Here is a 12,274-nt window from a genome sequence, read left to right on the forward strand (position 1 = left end):
CAGGATCAGTCATAGCAAAACTTTATTGAACAGAAAACCCAGCAAAGGTTTCCACCTCTGCACAGTTGCCCGTGGTTTGAAGGAAAGCAATGCATTTAAAAAGCAATTATACAGAAGTCTCTCCTAGAAAAGTCCTGCTAAAACATGTCTAGCAATTCATTGATTATATAAAGTAGTACACTTAGTGTAATTTAAACATTCCAACAGGAATCAAATCGCACCAGCAGAACCATTTCTGCCTCTATGACATCTATGTACAAACACACATGCAGACACACTATCTGGAAAAGGCCTCAGGCATAAACATGCAATGCTAACGCCTTCTATGTACAGTGCCTATGAACTACATACAATAGGCAGTAAAGCTCTTCAGAATAAAGACATAAGAAGCCTTGGGCATTTTTTGTTCACCAATTTGTATCATGGCTTCACGTCTTACTTTCGGCTTTTGCTTGATCACAAAAGCATATCCTCCTCCTTGTTGGTTCTTTACCAATTCTGTGCCATTCCGTGTCCAGGTGAGGAAATCTAGCTGGAGTCAATGGTCCAGTCCATGCCTGCCCAGGCCAGCAGCAGCCAGCGGGCAGACCGCATCAGTTTGCTATGGCCGGGGGGCCTTCGGGAAGGAGAGAGGCAAAGAAAGTCTTGAAGACCAGCCAGGCTGTGCTCATAAAGGAAGGGCTGGGCTGCTCGCCATCCACTGCGGTCCTGTCTGGAGGGAGGCGGTCGGGGTTTTCCATTTCAGCCTCAGGGCCTTCCTGTTGGTAATGGAACAGTGAGAAAGCAGTTAGGACCTGCTCCACACCAGATCGTGCTGGGCAGTGGCAGAGGTAACCGCTGGCCCCTCGTGCCGTACGGGAAGCGCCAGGCGGGCAGGGTCCCGGAACGAAGTCCTGGCTGGCTTGTTCTCCGGTCTCCATGGCACAGCCGAGCTGGTGACATTCTCATCGTTTCGGATATTCTCAGCAGCAAGTATCTAAACAGGTGTAGCAACTAGATCTTCCACTACTACTAACCAAGTGATCCAGTCACCCCTCATTAAATACGGACAGTCTAATGTCGGCGATGCTGTGAGTCAAAAGAATTGAAATGCAAATCCAGGGTTCTAAAAGCAGATAGTAGGGTGCCAATTTATATAATTTAAAACTATCCTTTAGGAGTAGGCATTAAAATGACTTATAAAAATTCTATTTGTGTGTGTTATTTTTCAGGAAATCTATTCTGTGAGATGCTTATGCTCTTAATCCTTAATTAACTATCCATTAGCTGTTTCCATGGCATAACACATGGTTGCAGACCACTGAACACTCAAAATAGTGAACTTTAAAAAATTATTTAAATATGCCAAGATGCAAATTGCCGTATAACAAAAATACCTGATAGATGCTGTGACATGTTTAATGTTTTCAAAATAGCTACCATCAAGAATAAATAGGAGCCCAGCCGGCATGACTCAGTGGTTGAGCATCAACCTCTGAACCAGGAAGTCATGGTTCAATTCCAGTCAAGGGCACATGCCCAGGTTGCAGGCTCGATCCCCAGTGTGGGGTGTGCAGGAGGCAGCCGATCAATGATTCTCTCTCATCACTGATGTTTCTCTCTCTCTCTCCCCCTCCTTTCCTCTTTCTGAAATCAATAAAAATATATTTTAAAAAGGAAGAAGAAACAGGAAGAAATCTTGAGCTATCGAGCCTAATAAAATGGTAAACCAGGACACGGGATATTTAAAGGCTGAGGGTTTGAGCGCCTGCACCTCACACCACACTCGTCGGCTCTCGGAGGCTCCATACCTGCAAGTTATTGTTGGGGTCCTGGTTTGCAGCTTCCGGAAGAGGACCGTCATTCGGGAAGTGCCGAACCGGCCTCTGTCTGAACGGAAACCACCCAACGTGATGCCTTCAAAGGAAGCACATAGAAGCCCGTCTTAGTCAAGAGCACAGCGAGATTTACTCAACAACAGGAGGGGCTCCTCAGCGGGTAAGGCCCCCCTCCCGCCCCTCCTCTAATCAGAGCGGCACCCCAGTTGGAAGCTATCCCACCTTCTATCCCACCATCTCATTCTATCCCACCACCTCCCAGGCTCACTGGCCTGTGAGGTTCTTAAAGGGGCGGCATGTTTATTCACCAATTTACACTCACAACATAAACAGCACTTGGCACACAGGACATGCTCAGTAAGTGCTGGAGTGGCCCTAAAGTGTGATTTGTACTGAGCGGGGAAAGGAAAGTGATCATCTGCTTACAGGTACATAACCACGGTGGCCCCCATGACCATGAGGAATCTGCTCAGGGAGGAGTAGAAGTAGAGGATGCTGAGGAAAACGGAAAACGTAGCTGCTGAATAGGTCCAGTCCAACCAGTCGCGATTTATCTCGTCATCTTCTTCCACAATAGGGCCACCTTGCGCATTCATCCGTAGGTTTTGATTGGCCCCGGGATTAACCACCACTTGAGGAGCAGCGTTCTGATTGGCTGGCTGGTTTTCGGCTGGAAACTGGTTGTGAATAGGGGCTGGAGCAGGTGCGGAGACCACGGGTATCTCTTGGGCACTTGGTGAGGGAACAAAAGTCCCCGATGCAGCAGTGGCCGCTAAACTGAAATAGAAACGACAGAGGCAGACACTGTTGAGAGCAAAGCACCGTGAAATCTTGGTCGTCACCTTATTTACGCAGGGGATGTTACTGTGAAGAACTGTAAGTAGGTACAGACAAACTTAATTTTTTCTTTAATGTAGTGAAGAACTTTTCTTTTTTTAAAAATATGTTTTGAGAGAGAGGAAGGGAGAAGGATACAGAGATAGAAACATCGATGAGAGAGAAACATCATGGATTGGCTGCCTCCGGCACGCCCTCTACTGGGGATCGAACTCACAACCCGGGCATGTGCCCCGACCAGGAATCAAACCAGTGACCTCTTGGTTCCCAGGTCAATCCTCAATCACTGAGCCCTACTGCCTGGGCAGCGAAGAACGTCTTTACCAACAATCCTACCTATACATGCCTTTTCCGCTCCTAGGAGCAGCAACAAGGTATTTCGTCTGGAATGAAGCATCCAGGCCACTTTAAGAGTGTGGTGCAGTAACCAATTAAATTTTCACAAAGCTTTAAAGATACAGATGGAAAAAGAAGGAACATAAGTGAAATCAGGAAAGCATATATCAGACACTAGCACCCCTACATCGGAGCACTGATACACAAGTTAGCTAACAGTTATCACTCACACTGTACTCCACCCACAGAACACGGGGCTCTGCAGACACGGGTGACCTTCCCTAGCTGGCGGTAACAGGATGGGACTTCCCTCCGCCCCGGCCCCGGCCACCATGCACATCAGGGAAGGACTCACTACTGCATGTAGTACTGCCGCGCGTAGATCTGCTGGAACCAGGAGAGCTGCAGCCACCCATAGGTCGTGTAGCCCGAGAAGCCAGGCCCCAGGCCCTGGAACGCCGGCTGGGCAGCTTCAGGCCTAGGAAAGATGGTTATAAATGCACATTTTGAGTTGGTTTAGTCCAAGTAAGTAAAAACTGAGTTTAAACGACAATCAGGAATTGCAATCAAAAAGACTGAAGAATGGGCGTTACGACACTTATTCGTAGGTGACTGTAACGCGAGCACAGAAAGCACTGATGACCCGCTCCCTCCCGGGTCCAGACCTCCCAGCACGGGTTCTCATTGTGCCATCACTATGGCACACAAACAACTGTCCCGTCCCAGGCCGTGGGCTCCCTGCAGGTCTCACCCCTGCAGCTGTCACCCCTGTTCTCCTTCAGGAAGCAACTCCGAGAAACCACATTCTTCCCCAAGCCTTTCCTGAAGGAAACTTCCCTCTCCCAGTACCCACCTCTCCCTCCTCTAGGTCGGGATCTGTGCCGGGGCCAGCGATGCGTGCATGTGGCATCACCCATGCTTGCTCACTGGCCACTTGTGCCCCGGACAGGCTGCTGGGCAGTTATCTGACTGGATCCCCAACAGCCTTGCGGGAAGGTAGCTCTCCCCATTTCACGGGGAAGCCCCGAGTGCAGCTCAGGGAAGATGAGGTTCATTTGCACAGGGTCACTGAGCTAACAGAGTGGGGCTGGATTTGAGAGCGGTTTGTTTGACACCAAACACACTCATTTTTCCATCATGCAACAGTCTGACACTGCCTAGCACAGGGCGCGGGGGTCACCAGTGGCTATATGAGCTGCACACAGTGAACTCCACAAGATGGAAACGAATGGAATTGTGGGAGATCAGGAGTTGGTTACATGCTCATCTCCATTGGGTGAACTCATTTCTTAAAGTTATATGCCCTGGCTGCTCAGTAAATAGTTGAATGCAATCATCGAGTTTTATTACCGTGAAATTCACGGCTGTCAGGTATGGGCCTCAGTTCTCAAGTTGCAGAGCCCAAATGAGGGAAGCAGTTTTAAGTGTTTCTATCCAATAAGGAATCCAACTCACATGCTGACAGTCTCTTTTAACCGAATTCCATACCCAGAGTGTTTTAAAGCAGTATTTCAGTACAAACAGGCCTCAGTGTGACTCATTTAAAAAATTACAGTGCATGAAAATTAGAGGATAAAGGTGCTCGCTGGCTCCGATGATGGCACTGCAGATACACAAGAAAACTAAAAGGTTTTTACAGTTACATATCGAGTATGTAGGGGTGAAATGATATCACGTCTGGGCATTACTTTTAAATCTTCAGAAAAAAATAAGGGAATGAGGAATAGATGAAAGGAATATGGCGACACTTTGTCATTACTGGGCCGGGTGATGGTTACGTGGGGATTCATCATACAGTTCCCTCTACTCTGTGTATGCTTGAAATTTCCATTTATTAGGAAACTCCAAACTCCTCAACCCTCAAACACCTGGCGCTATCAGTCGTCACGTATTAGAAGAGCGACGTCACTCTGGCTTCGCCTCTGAAGGAAAGGGCTCCCGTCGCTCCACAGAAAATGGCCTTGTTCCTGGCACCACCAACAGTCCAGGGCAGAGCATTTCTTAAACAGCCTCCTCACTTTGTCACCCAATGCCACGGCGCTCCCAACAGCTGTGTTTTCTGCAGCAGCACTGACCTCCCACCATGAGGTCAGCACATGCAAAGCACAGCCATGCATGCAGGAGGGGCGATGCCTTTCGATACATATTTCTCCACATTTTATATGGAGGTGATTTAGTACAAATAAGTGAGAACTGCGTTTCAATGACAAAAAGGCTGTGTAGTGAGGAAAGTTAAATTCATAAAAGATCTTTCTAGTGAAACGCTTATAAAGCAGCACTCTGTCCATTTTAAAGTTCTGTGAGCAGACAGTGTAAACACACCTTATTCTTAAATGGATGCAAACGGGCCCGCTCATGTTGCATAAACCCAGTTCTTTATTGGAACACTCACCTCGAGATGCTCTCCCATCCAGAGGGAGAAAGGTTCCGAAAAGGCTCCCTTGGCCTCACACCATCACTTGAGGAATCCCCAGGGTACTGTCCCTGAGTGGGGCCAGCGGGCTGCTCTGTGGATTCAGCAACCTAGGTAAGTGCAACATGATCATGAGACAAAGGGCCTGATGCAACTGGCTGAAATCAAGCTGAAAGAATGATTTCGCTGGAAATGGCTTATGTCCCCCACCCCGACCTGTGAATGTAACAAAATTAAATAGATACAACGTTATGTAAAAAACATTCTGAAATTTGTTTAACACAATTTCAAAATATAGATATATGTGTGGGTATAAATACACACACACACACACACACACACACTGAGTGGCCAGATTATGATGATCTCTGAACGCATAATAATCTGGCCACTCAGTGTGTGTGTGTGTGTGTGTGTGTGTGTGTGTGTGTGTGTGTGTGTATGTGTATGCGTGTATCCTACCTAATGAAAGAGTAATATGCAAATTGACCCTAACTCCGCTACACCCACAAGCCATGCCCACCAGCCATGCCCACCAGCCAATCAGGAGCAAATATGCAAATAAACCCAAACAAGATGGCTACAGCCACAGAGAGCAGGAGGGAGGCTTGGGTTTCCCCAGTAACAAAGGAAGCCAAGCTTTCCGCCTGCCCTTGGCGGCCTAAGCCTCCACTCAAGGCTACAAAGTTTCAATTATAGAAGGTAAACAAATCCAAACAGAAATGGCGGCAGCTATGGAGCTGGAAAGAGCAGGAGGCAAGGGTTGCCCAGGCCTCCGCTCCAGGCTACAAAGTTTCAATTATAGAAGATACACAAACCCCAAAAGAAATGGCTGCCGGCCACAGAGCGAGCAGGAGGCTTGGCTCCACTCCAGGCTACAAAGTTTCAATTGTAGAAGATACATAAATCCCAGATACCAGGGCCTCTGCTTGGGTCACCAGGGGGCATGGCCGGCCTGCAAACCACCACAGGCCCTTCACCCAGGCCGCCCCACACCCCAAGGGAACCCCCACCCTGATCCGGGATACCCTTCAGGGCAAACCAGCTGGCCCCCACCCATGCACCAGGCCTCTATCCTATCTAATAAAAGAGTAATATGCAGATTGACCATCATTCCAACACACAAGATGGCTGCCCCCATGTGGTCAAAGATCCTGCTCCCATGTGGACAAAAGATGGCCGGCACAAGATGGCCAGCAGGGGAGGGCAGTTGGGAGGGACCAGGCCTACAAGGGAGGGCAGTTGGGGGCAATCAAGCCTGCAGGGGAGGGCAGTTAGTGGTGACCAGGCCAGCAGAGGAGGGAAGTTGGGGGCGACCGGGCCTGCAGGGAAGGGCAGTTGGGTGGGACCCAAGCCTGCAGTGGAGAGCAGTTGGGGGGGACCAGGCCTGCAGGGGAGGGCAGTTAGGGGTGACCAGGCCTAAAGGGGAGGGCAGTTAGGGGCAAACACGCTGGCAGGGGAGCAGTTAGGCATCAATCAGGCTGGCAGGGGAGTGGTTAGGGGGTGATCAGGCTGGCAGGCAGAAGCGGTTAGGGGCAATCAGGAAGGCAGGCAAGCGAGCAGTTGGGAGCCAGCAGTCCTGGATTGTGAGAGGGATGTCCGACTGCCCATTTAGGCCCGATCCTGGGATCTCTTGAGGGGTCCCAGATTGGAGAGGGTGCAGGCTGGCCTGAGGGACACCCTCCTCCCCGCCCCCCACACACACCCCGTGCACAAATTTCATGCACCGGGCCTCTAGTATATATATATTAGAGGCCTGGTGCATGAATTCGTGCATGGGTGGGGTCTGGCCAGCCTGGCCAGGGGGAGAGGACCTGGGCAGTTGGCTGGCCTGCCTGCTGGTCGAACTCCTGGTTGAGGGGACAATTTGCATATTAGCCTTTTATTATATAGGATATACACTGAGTGGCCAGATTACTATGCGTTCAGAGATCATAATATCTGGCCACTCTGTGTGTGTGTGTGTGTGTGTGTGTATTTCATTGATACGAGTAACTATGTTATAGTTTTATTAAGACCTTCCAATCATGTTATCATTGGTGAGAAAGCTTCCTGGTAATGCACTGTATCTCTATGGCTACATTCACTAAACCAAGAAATTAAAATTGGCCAACACAATTTATAAATACAGCCCAGCCAGCAACCAAAGGAGAGACTTTCCCTTGCTATGTTCAGCTGTTTCAGGAAATAGCGATATAATGCCAATTTAGAGTGTGTCACTGCATGCATTAATACACACTGTGAAATGAAACATAAATAATTTTGATTGCCAAATATGTCTATAAAGATCATGTGATAGAAACTGGCCTCTTCCTATCCAACTAACTAATCACAATGAAATTTTCCAAAGAAAATGTATTCACTTTTTTACTCCTTATAAAAATAACAGTTCCTTAGAAGAAACATGTGCGCCCAAGTCAATGAAAACCCACTGTGGAGAGCCTCGTTGGTTTCGGTGATCTGCACCCGCAGCCTCTGCGGTCAGCTCACATCCCAGAGACAGTGGTTGGCACGCCTCTCCTGCCACAACAGTAACGGCACTGCCGGCCACTGCTGTAGCAAACTCTCACCTTATTGCTAAGTGTCTAATTCCTAATGCTCACCGGGGACGAAACAAAATACGACGATAAAAAGACCATAAAATCTCCCTGAAGAGTTTTACCCAATGTCCTTTCTTCCTCCCGTGAGAGTCTGAAGGACACAGGGTGTCCACTCGGACCTACCTTTGCGCTGGTTTCTGGCATCCTGGACGGACTTTTCACATTGCACACCAAGTGTAGAACATGCCGGATTTCCTGCTAAAAGAAATATGGAGGCACTTTAGCACCTGAACTCAACCTGGCAAGAACATCAAAACATTCCTAAGTTAATATATAAACGATGTACCTTTGGCAGCAAGTCCCTGAGATACTGGTTATCCAACAGCAGCTTCCCAGAATAAATCAACCTCTGGTCCTCCGGACGCTTATCACGGAAAGAAAGAGCAACAGGGTCAGCCTTTAACCCCACAAGTTCCACCGCAGAAGACACTGCCTCGTACACGTGATTTATTATTTATTTACTTACTTATTTTATGTTTCTTTATTGATTTCAGAGAGGAAGGGCGAGGGAGAGAGAGAGAGAGAGAGAAACATCAATGATGAATATCATTGATCGGCTGCCTCCAGCACATCCCCTACTGGGGATCGAGCCCGCAACCTGGGCATGTGCCCTTGGCTGGAATCGAACCCGGGACCCTTCTGTCCGCAGGCCGACGCTCTATCCACTGAGCCAAACCAGCTAGGGCCATACACGTAATTTAAATACGTGTTTCTTCCCAGCACATCACAGGACAACATTTCTTCAAAGGCCCCATATACAAAACTTTTCTTTAAGAAAGTGCTTTAAGTTTAAACTGGTCTCTAACACATAAATTTAGGATGGCAAATGATCTCCAGTCCACAAAACCTACAGCAATCTCCTTCACTCAGGGAAACTGCTTTCTGCTACCAGAAACGCACATTTGATTGGGGCTCCTACAGCAGCTCACTTCAAAACGTGCGTTTGTTTCAGAGAAAACTCCAAGTGCTCCAAAGTTGGCCCCACCAACCCCCCTCGCATTGTCCCGAAAGAACACGGAGCAACTCTGAGCTCCGGCCCTGAAGGGACATTTCCGGACACGCAGTCAGGGGGAGACGGAGTGTGGGTAACATTCCTACACAACCTGTTTTACGGCGGAAAGTCTGAAATGGACTGTGGCAGGTCACTCCCTCCTGGAGTCTGGATGCCATCCCCTCATCCATTCCAGTGACTGAAGACCACAGGGACTCCACACGCTTCCTACAAATCTCACTTTAAAACCTGTTTTTAGTTCCTTTCAGAATTGTACTTAAAAATAATGGCCTCAAACGCCAGTCAGTGCGCTGGCGATGGCCAGCCTGTCAACCTCCTCGGGCCAGAAAAACCTATTACGCAAGACTTGGAATGGACTGTGCCAAGAGCCCGCGATGATAAAACAAGTGGTTTAAAACAAACAAAACGATAACCGCATCGATCCGGATTTTTACAAACTGCAACAAAAACAAGTACAGAGACTACGATATTGGATGTCGTGTTCACCACCGCTCTCACCGATTGGCTTTATCAGCAGTTCGATGCACGTGATTTTGTAAAACGCTAGGCAGAGGTGGGTCCTACATGAGAAGGTTCCACACTGGACAAGCTTTGCAATCCACAGCTGCCTGCCATTTAAATTACCTCCCCATTGAAGGCCCGCACTGACGCTGTGTTTTAGTGAAACATGTTAAGCCAACAACTATTATAAAGCAAGGCTTCACACCTCGGAAAGCAGATGGGCACTCCCCAGCTATCAGTTTGAAACCGCACTTCATCTACACCCTCCAGGCCTTGGGGTCCCCCCCAGGAGGCCCTCAGGAAAGCTCTCCTCCCACAGCCGCCTGCACCAAGTGATGCCACTGGAGACCGCGCCTGCTTCCCCCGTGTCCCCACGGCCCCCTGGTGAAACCCCAGAGCCCCGGGTGAATGCAGACAAACAGCACATTTGGAAAGAGCAGCTCAGGAAGAAAACTCCCTTCCCCGTCAGACGGGGGACAAATATGGAGGGAAACCACCTCCAGCGGGAGCGGCCGCACACAGCCGCTCAGGGACCCGACGGCGACCCGGCCCTCCCGCCCCGCTGCCGCCCGGGGTGGCCGGCTCGCAGGGTGGGCGGCCTGGCCCTTACATAACAGCGGGAGGAGAGCAAACACGGTCCGGCACGGCCTCCGTCACGTGGGCGGGCGGGCGGGCCCAGGGTGACGCGGACAGAGGTGTCCACCAAACCAGGAGGAAGTCCGGGCACGGAGGGACCCGGGGAGCCTCCTCCCGCCCCGTGCGCGTCGCTTCCCCCTCTCCCTCCCGGGACCCAGCGGAGGCGGCGGGTGGAGCGGGGCCGGGAGGGGCCGGGCGGGGCCGGGGGGGGGGGGCCGGGCGGGAGAGCCACGTCCGGCCCCGGTGCGGGGCCCTCGGTCACCCCGCCCGCCCCCCCTGCAGACGGGGCCACAGTCGGGAAACTCGTTCCGCGACTCGTGTGTGTCCGGCTTTCTCCCCGGGGCGGCCTTAACGAGGAACACTTAGGTCGCCCGGTCGTTGGGGAAACTGAGGCTTGAAGGGTGAGCGGCCTCCCCCAAGGTCACGCTGCGGTTTCAGCGGCTCGGCTCGGGCTAGACCCAGATCTGGGCGGGGGTCGGGGGGGGGGGCAGGGCGACTGCCGTGGGGACCGGGGCACGGAGGAGAGCGGACGGGGGAGGCAGCCCGTCTGGAAGGCGGGGCGACGGCGGCCCGGGACCAGGAAGTGACAGCCGCCGGGCCGGGAGAGGGGTGCCTCCGGAGGTGGGGCAGGCAGGGGAGACCCCGGCCCGGGGGGGGGGGTGAGCCCCCAAGACCGGGGAGACTGGAGAAGGGAGAAGCCGTCCCCGGGGAGCTCGGAGGGCCGGGCGGGCGGCTCACCGGGCGCTCGGGGTAGACCAGGCTCAGGTGCGCCTTGAGGCGGCCCACGCTCCAGCCGCGGTCGCCGCTCAGCTCCAGGTCGCGGTGGCGCTGGTTGGGGCTCTTCACCAGCAGCGTGACGGGCTCGGGCTCGGGCTCGGCCTCCATGTCGGCTGCGCCGCGGGCTCCTCCGTCCGCACTCCGAGGGGCCGGGCCGGCGGCGTCCCAGCCGCCCGCAAGCTCCGCAACGACTGTCCGCGTCTCTGGGGCGCGCGCCCCGCCTCGGGCCCCTTTTATAGGCTCCCCGCGCCGGCTCCGCGCTCGGAACCTGTGTGGCCGCCGCCCGTTGGCTAAGGCCGAGGCCACGGCCCCGACGTGGACCAATCGCAGGCAGGCTCCGTGGGCAGGGGCGGGCCGAGCGCGTGGGCGCGGCTGATGCAACCCGCCGCGGTGGCGTCACCCGGCGTCTGGGCGGCGGCCCGGGGGCCGGGGTTCGGGGGCCATCCGGGGGCTCTGTCCGGGGACGCTGGGTCGCTCCCTGGCTCCGGGTCCCACGGCGCCGAGGGAGGGTCAGCCCGGCCCCCGCGGCTGGGCAGCCTCTGCAGATTGTGTGCTCACAAAGCGGCACCCCGCCCCGTGGACCCCAGGCGTCAGGCCCTTCTCCTCGGAGGGACGTCAGGCCCTGCACCCCGGCCCACAGGGAGGCCTCCCCACACCTCCCCCGTTGGCCAGCCCACCCAGAAGGGCGCCCGAGCGCATTGGAAGGGCAAGGAAGAAGCAGGGCGGTCCTTCCTGGGTCGGAGGGCGGAGGCATCTGATCCCGTGTGGCCAGTTCCCATCTGGCCTCCGCCTTGACCCACGTTACCCCCTGGAGGGTGGGACATCACCCTGGAGGGTGGGACATCACCCCGGAGGGTGGGACATCACCCCGGAGGGTGGGACATCACCCTGGGAATGGCGAGCAGGCCACACGCAGCTTGCACCTGGAGACGCTGGAAAAGGGACCCACGTTACAGGCAGCTGACAGGTGCTGTTTTTGAAATTGGGGCTGAGACCCGGAGGGCAGAGTTCTCAAGTTTTCTAACGTGACCACTAAGGCCGCTCCAGGCAGCACTCCCTCCTTCCCAACTGCAGGGAAAAGGTCTTGAAAACAAAACTGACTTTGTGCTGGCCCATCCCTGCTCCAGTCCTGCTGGGACGTGTGTTTGTTTCTCCAGGTGTGTCATGTGGCCGACAAGGGGCCACACACCAACCCGGGGAGGCCTGCCTGGCGGCCTCAGAAACTCAGAGACCTAGAGTAACCACCTGGGACCGTCAGAAACGAAAACTTTTTGTTGTTAGTCCTCACCTGAAGATATATTTCCCATTGATTTTCAGACAGACTTGGAAGGGAGGGGGAGAGACA

General features: G+C 52.9%; 1 protein-coding gene across 2 annotated transcripts; it reads right to left on the reverse strand.

The window, feature by feature from the left end:
- On the reverse strand, window positions 1–11,150 carry HERPUD1 (homocysteine inducible ER protein with ubiquitin like domain 1). 2 transcript variants are annotated; one of them, XM_079760053.1, is made up of 8 exons: window positions 10,891–11,150; window positions 8,290–8,367; window positions 8,127–8,198; window positions 5,383–5,513; window positions 3,346–3,468; window positions 2,244–2,594; window positions 1,791–1,896; window positions 1–758 (listed from the first exon to the last, which is right to left on the reverse strand). In XM_079760053.1, the coding sequence occupies exons 1-8, from the start codon at window positions 11,035–11,037 to the stop codon at window positions 594–596; spliced, it is 1,173 nt and encodes a 390-aa protein (XP_079616179.1). In that variant the 5' UTR covers window positions 11,038–11,150; the 3' UTR covers window positions 1–593. The 2 variants fall into 2 exon arrangements, with proteins under 2 accessions (XP_079616179.1, XP_079616178.1); XM_079760052.1 differs by having other exon boundaries at window positions 8,127–8,201.
- Between the last annotated feature and the right edge of the window lie 1,124 nt (window positions 11,151–12,274).

Source organism: Cnephaeus nilssonii (assembly GCF_951640355.1).
Source record: "Cnephaeus nilssonii genome assembly, chromosome: 20".
NCBI classification, from domain to species: domain Eukaryota; kingdom Metazoa; phylum Chordata; class Mammalia; order Chiroptera; family Vespertilionidae; genus Cnephaeus; species Cnephaeus nilssonii.

Excerpts from the sequence above, each read along its gene's own strand:
- HERPUD1 (XM_079760052.1), bottom strand. The coding sequence starts at position 11,037 with ATGGAGGCCGAGCCCGAGCCCGAGCCCGTCACGCTGCTGGTGAAGAGC. Across the intron at positions 8,202-8,289 it reads TCAGGGACTTGCTGCCAAAG|CAGGAAATCCGGCATGTTCT; the intron begins GTACATCGTTTA and ends TATTTCTTTTAG. Across the intron at positions 3,469-5,382 it reads GGATGGGAGAGCATCTCGAG|GCCTGAAGCTGCCCAGCCGG; the intron begins GTGAGTGTTCCA and ends CATCTTTCCTAG.